Genomic DNA, 12,136 nt, shown 5'->3' on the forward strand with positions numbered 1-12,136 from the left:
CTTTTGTGACTGGCTTCTTTCAGTTAGCATAATGTTTTCGAGCTTCATCCATGTTGTAACCTGTACTGGTATTTCATTTCTTTTTATTGTCAAATAATATTCCAATTTATGGATATACCACTTTTTATTTATCCATTCATCAGCCACGGATATTTGGGTTGTTTCTACTCTTTGGCTATTATGAATAATCCCACTATGAATATTTGTACACATGTTTTTATGGACATACATTTTCATTTCTCTTGAGTATATACCTCAGAGTGGAATTGCTGAGTCATAATGGTAACTCTGTGTTTAACCTTTTTTGAGTAATTGCCAGACTGTTTTCTGAAGCAGTTGCACCATATTCCATTCCCACCAGCAGTGTATGAAAGTTCCAGTTTCTCCACGTCTTCTCCAATATGTATTCTTTTTACTTTCTCCAATATTTATTCTTGCATATTTTTTTTATTTTGACCATCCAAATGGATATGAAGTGGTAACTCATTGTGATTTCGATTTGCATTTCCTTAATGACTAATGATACTAGGCATCCATTCTTGTGCTTACTGGCTATTTGCATATCTTCATTGGAGAAATGCCATTTCAAGTTCCTTTTGCTCAATTTTAAAATAGGCTATCTGCCTTTTTATTGTTAATTTGTAAGAGTTCTTTATATATATCTTGGATACAAGTCACTTATCAGTTACATGACTTGCAAAGATTTTCTCCCATTCTGTATTTTCACATTCTTTTCTTTTTTTTAAAAGATTTTATTTATTTATTCATGAGAGACAGAGAGAGAGAGGCAGAGGGAGAAGCAGGCTCCCAAGGAGCAGAGAGCCTGATGTGGGACTCGATCCCAGGACCCTGGGATCATGACCTGAGCCGAAGGCAGACGCTTAACCATCTGAGCCACCCAGGCGCCCTGTATTTTCACATTCTTGATGGTATCATTTGATACACAAAACTTCTTAATTTTGATGAGGTCCAATTAATCAATGTTTTCTTTTATCACTTATGTTTTTAGTGCTATACCTAAGAAATCACTGTCTAACCTTTACTGGACTTAATTTCAGCAATTATAAGTTTAGTCTCAAAAAATATCTTTTTGTTCTCTTTGTACCTTTTTTTTTCATAGAAATGTGTTTTTATTCTGCAAGTACAATATCTTCCTATATCTTCATAAGGATACTAATTTCAAATTTTTATTTTTAAAATTCTTTTTTTTAAAGATTTTATTTATTTATTTGAGAGAGTGAGCACAAAGGAGGAGGAGAGGGAGAAGCAGACTCCCTGCTGAACAGAGAGCCTGACGCAGGACTTGATCCCAGGACCCCGAGATCACGACCTGAGCCGAAGGCAGATGCTCAACAGACTGAGCCACCCAGGAGCCCTATTTTTAAAATTCTGGTCTTGAACTATAATTCTTCCTGGATCAATTTATTTATTTATTTATCTCGGGTTTTCTCTTTCATGCTACTGGTTTCCTTCTTATGTCTTGTGATCTTTGGCTATCTATTCATATTTAAAAATTGGGGATAAGTAGATTCTTCTAGGTAGCAGGTACAGAATTTTCTCAGCTGTTCAATATTTAGGCTTTTTAGATAAGTCCTTCCTTGCTCTAGGATCTCTATTTTGTTGGCAGAGCTTGTTCACCAACACACTTCACTTTAGAGAGGGAGTAAGGTAGTGCACAGACAGCCTTTGGGCTAGGGTATCTGGCAGTGCTTTATCTCAGTGTTTTACTCTGCAGGAACAACTCCATTTTAGCAATACCAGTTTATCCCTAGGCAATCCCTTCAATTTCTTTGGTGAAGGCTCCTAAATCTTGGGTTGGGATTTGCTCAGAGATAATAGATTGAGCTGTCTTTACTCTGTATGGGCAGTGTAGAGGACTTAAAATGATGGAGGGAAGAGCTGAGCTGTAAGTGTAGTTTCACTGCAGACAGACTTTTATATAAACCCCTTGGCTTGGTCTCCCTTTCTCACCCCAACCCTTCCTGACTCTGAGGCTATCTGCTAGGTGGACTGGCTATATTTTCCCAGAGCCTATGTTCTCTGGGTTGCCACTTCCTCACTCTGCTTGATCTGTCAACAGCCTTCCACCTGTTTTATAGAAATCTGTCAAAATCTCTCATCTGCTTATGATCCCTCTTTTGTGTGTTTGTTATTATGGATTTATTCTTTATCAATTTTTAATAGGAGCTGGGATGGTGGTTCCAAGAGGAAATGGAGCTTGTGCTCAGATCACTATCCTGAACTTGAAGCACACCCAATATTTTTTAAAGCCATCTTTTGTTACTCCAGGGATTGTATTCCCTGAATATGAATGTGTGTTCATCTTGGTGTTACTTCCTTTTGAAAAGCTCCCTTTTCTGCATGTGATGGCCCTTGAAAGAGAGATGTTAACTGTCCAAAAGGAGGAAGTCATCCTTTATTAATTCTCTCACCCCACTTTGCTGAGATATCCATCAATAAATCATATATACCCTAACTTCTATCTCTTCTGCCATTACCTTAACCCAATCTACCATCATCTTGTAATGAAATGGTATTCTTACTGAGCTCTTTTGATCCCTTACTTTTGTACCTTGAAATCTATTTGGCACAGAGAATAGAGTAGACTCTAGGGTATGTCACTGCTCTTACAAAAACTCTGTAATGGTTTTCCATTGCTTAGAGAATAAAATATACAACTTCTTTACCATGGTATACAAAGTCCAGTAATGATCCTGTTCTGGCCTATCTGTGTTCTCACTTTCTGCCATTCTCCTCTGGCTCACTATACTGCCCATCTCTCTATTCCTCAAATGACTTACCCTTACTTCTGATTCAGGACATTGACAAACATGGCCTAGAACTTCTACCTAGAACTTTCTTTTCTCTACTCAAATACAAAATAGGTGTTCAATAAATATTTACTGAGAGGAAATTTAGTCGTCATCTCACTAGGGATATGAAGGCCTCAGAAAAGCTCCAGGAAACACACTTTCAGTGAATATCTGCTTTTCTTGACACTGCCACATCGGCAACAGAATAGATTAGCTCCTTACTCTATAGCAGATACAGCAATACACTCCAAATAAGTTAAAAGAGCCTAACACTGAAAATTAAAACATTAGGAAGCCTAGATGGAAATGAAATAGTAACTTTATCCTAAATGTGTAAGGGAAGAAGCAGAAAAGACTATCAACAAGAAAGCAGACAAGAACAATTATAATAAAAATGAACTTCGGAAACAATAAGAATATGTTTCAAAGTAATAAGAAAAGCAATAGATTAAGATAAAATTGTCATTATGTAGATGATGCATACAAGTTTACAAAAGAAAAACAGAAAACTGATATAACCCTAAAAAACAATTCTTACCCTTCTAGATAAAAAATCACTGACTAGGGATGCCTGGGTGGGTCAGTTGGTTAAGCGTCTGCCTTCAGCTCAGGTTGTGATCCCAGGGTCCTAGGATCAAGTCTCACATTGGGCTCCCTGCTCTGTGGGAAGCCTGCTTCTCTCTCTACTTGTGTGCTCTCTCTCTCTCTCTGACAAATAAATAAATAAAATCTTTAAGAAAAAAAATCACTGACTAAAAATGGCCAGTTCACAAATAAGGAAATGAAAATAATAAAACAAGCATTTTATTAAGTACTTCCCATATGCTAGTCCTGAAGAAATAAACATGAAGATTCTATCTCTGTCCTAGTGGAGTTATATCCTAATTGGGAAGATAATTCTGTTTAGTCCTGTAACTACCTAAGTAAAAAAGCTTAAAATTGGTTCTCTGAAACTAAAGCTAATCATTATGATTTATATAAATCACTATAATTTATTTAAATCACTATACAATGATTTACAATGCTTCACAATCACATTTGTGCATACTGTTTTCAGATCAGATGAATTTAGAACCATCGGTTGAATAAGACCGTATACATTCAATAAGCATTTATAAGACACCTACTATATTTTAAATGAATAAAACATAGACTAGGTCCTGGTCCCAGGCCACAGTCTATCAGGGAAGGCAGATATGTAAATAAATAATTTATCATCAATTTGATAAGTGCTAGAGAAAAAAATAAACAAAATGCTATTAATAAGGACAGAGGAGGTGATAAAAAATCTTGCCTGAGGATGTCAGAGAAGACTTGTTGAAAAGAGGAAAAATGAGAGGAGAGTGATATTCCAAAGAAAATGACACAAACTAAAAAGGGACAAAGGTAAAAAGTGTATAGTATCTTCCAAAATTTACATATACTTTGATGGAGCTAAGGGCAGGTGGTGCACAGGGGTATAGCTGATTACTAGCTGCAAAGTGAGGCAGGTACTGGACCCTACAGGCCAGGGGTGCACATGAAAGCATTTGGACTTCAAGCAACAGTGATTTGACCACATGTTGTATTTTTTAAAAAAACTACTCAGAAAATCTTGGGGTGCCTGGGTGGCTCAGTCGTTAAGCGTCTGCCTTTGGCTCAGGTCATGATCCCAGGGTCCTGGGATCGAGCCCCGCATCGGGGTCCTGGGATCGAGCCCCGCATCGGGCTCCCTGCTCAGCGGGAAGCCTGCTTCTCCCTCTCCCTCTCCCCCTGCTTGTGTTCCCTCTCTCACTGTGTCTCTCTCTGTCAAATAAATAAATAAAATCTTTAAAAAAAAAAAAACTACTCAGAAAATCTATATGGAGAAATTATTAGAGTCTGAGACTAGATATAGAGAAACCATCCAGAAGGAAGAAAGGTTTAAAATAAAAATGAAAAGAAGATGGGATGTGAGTGATACTAAGAAGTCAGAAATAACAGAACTTAATAACGAACTAATGGACTATGTGAACAAAGGAGAGGAATGAAAGTAAAATGGCCTCCTGGTCTGTACCTCAGTCAAAATGGTTATAGTGTCATTAACCAAACCTGGGATGGGAGAAAGGAGACAACATAAGGTTTTAGAAAATGTTCAGTTCCCTTCATAGTTAACAGAATTCAAATTTAAACATCCATGAGGCACAGTCTTGCATTAATTAAAATAGAGTAAATTAATAAAAATATAATCACCACTGTGGGGTACTGGGGGAAAAGGTATACTAATACATTGCTGCCCTACAACCTGGTGAAGTCGTTCTGAAAAGAAATTTGGCAACAAATATAAAAGCCATAAAAATTATCATGTTCTTTGACCCAGAAACACAACTTTTTGGAATATAGCCCAAGGATATAATTCAAAAGAAATAAAAAACCTATTTGTATAAAGATGTTTATAGCTGGGCTATATATTACAGACAAAAACTGGAAACAGCCCAAATGCCCAACAGTGAGGGAATGTTTAAGCAGACTTTGGTACATTAATGCAATGGGGTATTTTATTGCTATTAAGAATGACAAATATGAGAACTATGTAGAAATAAAAAAGGGCAATATAAAGCAATGAGTAAAAAATGCAGAACTCAAAATGATGCATATAGAATGATCATAACTATGTAAAATGATATCTGTATTACCAGGAGTACTGGAAAAGACTACAGAGTTGGTAATTTAGAGTGCTGACATTTTTGTTATTTTTGGTTGAGTTGCTGGGAATGTTTATGTGTTTCAAGTTATAATTCACTGTATATTTAGTACATACACATTAAGAAAGATATATCTCCACTTCTTTCTGGCACATAAAATTTTTAAAAGTGCTCATCTGTACCTTTCCTTTCCGTAAGTGATTTTTTCTAATCTCTTGAGTCCTATTAATTTTTGGATGTATGGGGAAGTGGACTCCATCCATACTCCATGACCTAACTCAATCAAATCCCACCCCTTATGGTCATTCATAGCACCATGTACCTTTCCTTGGTATTGTCTTAGTTTTAAGATCAGTTAATTAATGTTTACATCTCCCCTACCATATTGTATGCTCCATGAGGGCAGAGAAAGTATCTGTTTTTGTTTATTATTATATTCCTAGTTCCTAATGTAATACCCAGAACATTGCAGTTACTCAAGAAACATTTGCAGGGTGAATGAATGATTGACCCTGTAGGTCATGTTACTGAGAGGGCATTGTCAGTTCCATGAAAATACACTGATCAAACCATTAAAGAAAAAGGACAATCCAAAAGAATAGCTACATGGATTAAAATGATAGTTATTGGCCTTGCTTTATTATGTATTATGAATTATGAATACAGTTCTATACATGTGGTTCTTATCCCTTAATTGTAACACATAAAATGAAATCAATCTCTCCATCTCCATCACACACACACACACACAGTAATTTCAAAGTTCAGTTAAAGCATGCAAAAGGAAACCAAGAGCTGCATTTCTGGGTAGGGACCAAGGTCATGAAATTGCTGTGTAAAAAAAAAGGGAAAGTTGCTCCTAAAAGAAATGGGGAGAAAAGAAAAGGGTGGGGAAAGGACAGGAGCTGAACTAAGGGCTTAGGAATTCTTTGTAAAAAGGAAAATGCCTAAAATTAAATTTTGGGTAGTTAATGTTGTTACAGTGCAAATCCATGTGCCTTCCCAAACCTTCAGTAATGTCTGCTATATTCATTACCTTAGATCAAGACTAAGCCACCCTAAAAGGGAGGACAGAGTTATAAGAGCCATCAAGCCACAAGGGCCATCTTGGAGGTTAGCCAAAAGTTTCTCTCCTCTGATAATCAATATTTATCTAACCTCATTTGGAATGTATACCTCACTGGAAAATGTCTTACTCATCTTTCAATTTCCAGGAATAAACATACCTATTCCAGAGTATGACAGGATTGCACATGACAGGTGTGTCTTGGTGCATACTCTGTGCTCCCAGGGAACTCCTGATTCTCCAACTTCATAGTTCCCACCCTTTCTGCTCCAGTCACATCTCCACTTTAGGTCTTGGATCAACATATAGCTTCAGCCTTCCTCATACCATTCCCTCAGACATTCCTTCTGACTCTGTATAACTGAATCTAACCTGCATGGATTCAATCTGGGCTGGCCTACCAACATTATTTAACATAGTGCCTCATCCATAACAAGTGCTTAAAAAAGATTATTAGATTCAGTCAAAATTGATTAAATGTGGTAATAATTCTAATGCTTTAATCTACAAGTAGCAGTAGTGTTTCTCAACTTTTTAATCCAGCTATACTGGCCAGGGTTTTGTCAAGCTTTACTTTCTAGAAGTGGTCATAAGAATAGAGTAACAATATTTTGACTTTTAAAAAATATAAAATGCGATGAAATGCTATAATATTAAATGTACTTTTTAAAACAATGTAATCCCTTCCAACCTGCCCAGGAGATTGTGATATCCTTCCCCAATTTCACCACCTTCTGCTGACTATGGAGGGCCTGGAGAGATGCAAAGCTCTTCTGCTGTTTGATGGAGAATCACTGATTTAGAACTGGGGAAGTCACTATGAAAAGTCTCTCCATCCTGGACGCCTGGGTGGCTCAGTTGGTTGGGCGACTGCCTTCGGCTCAGGTCATGATCCTGGAGTCCCAGGATCGAGTCCCGCATCGGGTTCCCTGCTCGGTAGGGAGTCTGCTTCTCCCTCTGACCCTCCTCCCTCTCATGCTCTCTGTCTCTCATTCTCTCTCTCTCAAATAAATAAATAAAATCTTTAAAAAAAATAAAAAAGAAAAAGAAAAGTCTCTCCATCCTTCTTAAGACCACAAATAACCAGGAAAAATATAAATACATTAATTCATTACATTTATGAATAGTCTTATAAGAACTGCTAAAAAATATGACCTACCCATCTAGGAGGGCGATGACGTTCTTCCTGGGTCTCCCAATATTAGGGCCATACAAGCTGGCTCTGGAGTAAATCCGGATGGGTTGCAACAGGCTCTTCAGCTGGATGTAATCCTTTCCCAACTGGCTGCCATTTACTGCCCGGCCATGCATGGTTCGATAGTTATTTGGCTCTAGATTAAAAGCAGACATGCAAGTCAGAGTTGAGAAGGGTAAGGCTCTGCCAACCCTTTCCTGTCCACAGATCTTTCTGCCTTTTTCTTAACAATGTGAATAAAATAACCAAAAAGAGAGTGTAAGCTAGTTTAACATGAGGAACCATCATAACAAAAAGTTAAGGGCCATTTTAGCATTCTACTCATTTTCAAACTAATCTTCACATAAGATCACCTAATCCACAAGAGAGAGACCATGCTGATTTTGGGGTGATATTTCATAATCAATGGTCTACTGGGCTGAATAGTGTCTCCCAAAGTTCATGTCTACCTGTAACTTCAGAATGTGACCTTATTTGGAAATAGAGTCTTTGAAGATGTAGTTAAGATGAGGTCATATGAGATTAGGGTGTGCCCTAAATTCAGTGCCTGGTGTCTTTATAAAAAAAACGAACGGAGAGGGAGATTCAGGTACACAGACACACTGGGAAGAGGACCATGTGTCGACAGAGGCAAAGATTGGAAGAATGCTGCTATGCCAAGGATTGCTGGCAGCAGCTACTAAAAGCTGAGAAAGAGGCATGGAATAGATCCTCCCTCAGAGCCTCCAGAAGGAATCAACACTGGCAATGCTCTGATTTCAGGCTTCTGGTTCCCTGAACTGTGAGAGAATACATTTCTGATGTTTTACACCACTGAGCTTATGGTAATTTGTTAGGAACAGGCTTAGGAAACTGATACAAATGGTAAGAAAGGAAAGTTTTATAAAGATGGCCATTGTATCAAAAAGAAAAATCTTAATGTTTAATAACAAAGTGGCTGGGTGAAATAATTTAGAGCACAACACCCTCCCTCAGTTTCTATTAACTTGGTAGTTCTAAAAGGGCAAGGAAAGTCCTAAAAACCAGCAACTCCACTGCTGGAGGGAGCTAACTTGATTTGGAATTAAGCACATGCTCCAGGTAGGGCAGATACCTTGGCTACCTTGAGGTTTTGTAGTGTCAAGAAATTGACCAGCAGATCTGCAAGAAATTTAACAGGGAGATTTGCGGAATAAGACAGACACAGTGGGCCTTGATAAGCTCACACATACGACACGCTTTCATCACTGTGTCTCCTGACTTAAAAATAGTTTATGTGGAGTTAATGTTACTCCCTTCACCATATTCTACATGGTTTCCTCAATGTAAAATGTCCAGCACATGCAGGACCATATCTCCATATGTGACCAGACCCACTAATTAAATATAAGTAACTCAGCTACTCCACTCTCAGATGGACAGCCCCACTCTTGCAGATCTGTAATTTAAATGCATACCCCTTGTTGTCTGGAAGGCTGTGTATGCTCAGGAGAGACTGGAGAGGGCACTAACTATCCATGTACTCGTAGATGAATGTGAAACCTAGCACATTTATAAAGGAGACAATGAGAAGGCATGCCAGAAAAGAAAAGCCAGTAAGAATTATAAACTGTTTAAATTTGGAATCTGTTCTCCAACTCACACACAGATCCACTGGCAACGGATGGAAGCCTTACTGGTGCAAAGTAAGCACAGCCTCTAATCAATCATTGTCTAACATTAAGCTATGCTGACTCAGGGACAACCTCTAGGAAGCTGGCCTTAAGAAATGATTAAAAAATAGAAAAACTTAAGATATATCAGCATCTACACAATGCAAGAGAGACAGACTCTACAGAATTATTCCATGTAAGTCACTAAACAAACAAACAAAAAAGAAACAACAACAACAAAAAACAGCCTCTGGGATGGAGGATTCAGAATCCAGAGTTGTTCCAACATATTACCTAAAATGTAAATTTTCAACAACAACAAAAATTACAACGTGCAAAGAAATAGGATAGTGTGACCCATAAGCAAGTAAAAAAGCAGTCAACAGGAACTTTCTCCTAGGGGACCCAAATGTTAGACTTCATGGGCAAGGAATTCAAAACTACTATTATAAATATGTTCAAAGAGAGAACAGGAACAATAAAAAAATAAAGGAAAGTATGATTGTATTGACCAATCAAATATAAATGAAGAGACAGAAATTATAAAAAATTATCAAATGGAAATTTTGGAACTGAAATGATTTTCACATACAGAGGAACACAAGGAATTATCAGCTGAATTTTTACCAGAAATAATGCAGGCCAGAAGACTATAGGAGGACATATTCAAAATGCTAAATAAAAAAAATGTCAGCCAAGAATTCTATATGTAGCAATCTATCCTTCAAAACTGAAAGCAAAATTTAAACCTTAACCAGAAAAACAAAGGAAAGAATTTGTTGTGAGAAAATCTGCCTTACAAGGAATGAGAAATGAAGTCTTTCAGTTTGAAAGGAAATGACACCAGATGGTGACTCAAAATGGCGCAAAGAAATAGAGAACACCAGTAATGGCAGTTGCATAGGTAAATATAAAAGACAGTTGAAAATATTCATTACTCTTTTCTTAACTAATTTAAATAACAGTTACGTAAAACAAAAATTACAAAACTGTATTGTCGGGCTTATGACATATGAAAACGTAATGTTTAGAATAATAATGGCATGAAGGAGGGGAAAATTGAGTTCTATCGGAGCAAAGTTTCTATAGTTACCTGGAATTAAGTTAGTATTATTCTAAAGTAGATTGTAATGAGTTCCTGTGTATTACAATAAGAAACTACTATGAAAATAAGTAAAACAAAATAAAAACAAAGAAATTAAAGTAATACCTTAGGATTAAAGTAATCCTCTTCTGCATAAAAAAGTAGTACAGGAGAAACAGAGGAACAAAAAAATGAAATAAATGGAAAATAGCAAGATGGCAGATATAAATTCAACCATATCAACAATTACATTAAATGTAAATGGATTGAACACTCCAGTTAAAAGCAGAAATTGTCAGGTTGAATAAAAATCTAAGATCCAACTAAAGAGACAGACTTTAAACTAAAAGATACAAATAGGTTGAAAGTAAAAGGATGAAGAAGATATGCCAGGCAAACAGTAACCATAAGAGAGCTGGAATGACTATACTAATATCAGACAAAATAGACTTTTTAAGACAACAATGTTTAAGACAACAATGTTACTAGAGATAATGTGGGGCATTTTATAATGATAAAAGGGTCAATTTGTTGGAAGATATAACAATTACAAACATAGACACACCGACAACAGAAAACCAAAATACATGAAGCAAAATTAAAGACAAAAATAGAAAAGCCAGCAATAATAGGAGACTTCAATACCACATTCTCATTAATCATTAGAACAACCAGACAGAAAATTAGCACTGATACAGAAAACATGAATAACACTATCAGCCAACTTGACCTGATTGATATCTGTACAGTACTCCACCCAACAACAGTAGGATACTCATTTTTTTAGTGCATATAGAACGTCCTTCAGGACAGACCATATGGTAAGCTATAAAACAAGTCTCATCTATTTAAAAGGATTAAATCATATAATGTATGTGCCCTGACCACAACAGAGTTAAAATAGAATTCAACAGAAAGAAATTTGAGAAATCTATAAATATTTGGAAGTTAAACAAATAATCCATGAGTCAAAGAAGAAATCACAAGGGGAATTAGAAAATATTTTTAATGAAATGAAAATGAAAATATAATGTGTAAAAACATATGGGATGACACCAAAGGCACAATCCATGAAAGAAATAATTGATGAGCTGTACTTCATTAAAATTAAAAACATTTGCTCTGCAAAACACAATGTTATGAGAATGAGAAGACAAGCCACAAACTGGGAGAAAATACTTGCAAAAGACACATCTGATAAATGACTGTTATCCAAAATATACAAAGAACTCTTAAAGTTTAGAAACAAACCACCTGATTTAAAAATGGGACAAAGTCTTCAATAGACACCTCACCAAAGGAGATACACTGATGGCAAATAAAAATATGAAAAGATAAGCAAAATGAAAATACGTTCCATATATGTCATCAGGGAAAGGCAAATTAAAACACAATTAAGGGCACCTGGGTGGCTCAGATGGTCAGCCATCTGCCTTCAGCTCAGATCATGATGCCCAGGTCCTGGGATCGAGTCCCACACCGGGCTCCCTGCTCAGAGAGCAGTCTGCTTCTCCCTCTGCCCCTCCCCCCTGCTCGTGCTCTCTGTCTTGCTTGCTCGCTCTCTCTCTCTCAAGTAAATAAATTTTTAAAAATCTTAAAATAAATAATTAAAAAAAACAACAATTAAATACCACTACATGCCTATTTGAATGGTCAAAATTTGTTAACACTGACAGCACTAAAC

The 12,136-nt window shown here is 36.7% G+C and overlaps 1 protein-coding gene across 1 annotated transcript in view; it reads right to left on the reverse strand.

Moving 5' to 3' along the window:
* Positions 1-12,136, reverse strand: part of HPSE2 (heparanase 2 (inactive)) — a 683,675-nt gene that overhangs the window by 228,227 nt on the left and 443,312 nt on the right. The window contains exon 6 of the mRNA XM_021699985.1: positions 7,702-7,873. Coding sequence (XP_021555660.1) covers positions 7,702-7,873 — 172 coding nt within the window. The remainder of the gene's footprint in view (positions 1-7,701; positions 7,874-12,136) is intronic.

Source organism: Neomonachus schauinslandi, chromosome 6 (genome assembly GCF_002201575.2).
Source record: "Neomonachus schauinslandi chromosome 6, ASM220157v2, whole genome shotgun sequence".
NCBI classification, from domain to species: Eukaryota; Metazoa; Chordata; class Mammalia; order Carnivora; family Phocidae; genus Neomonachus; species Neomonachus schauinslandi.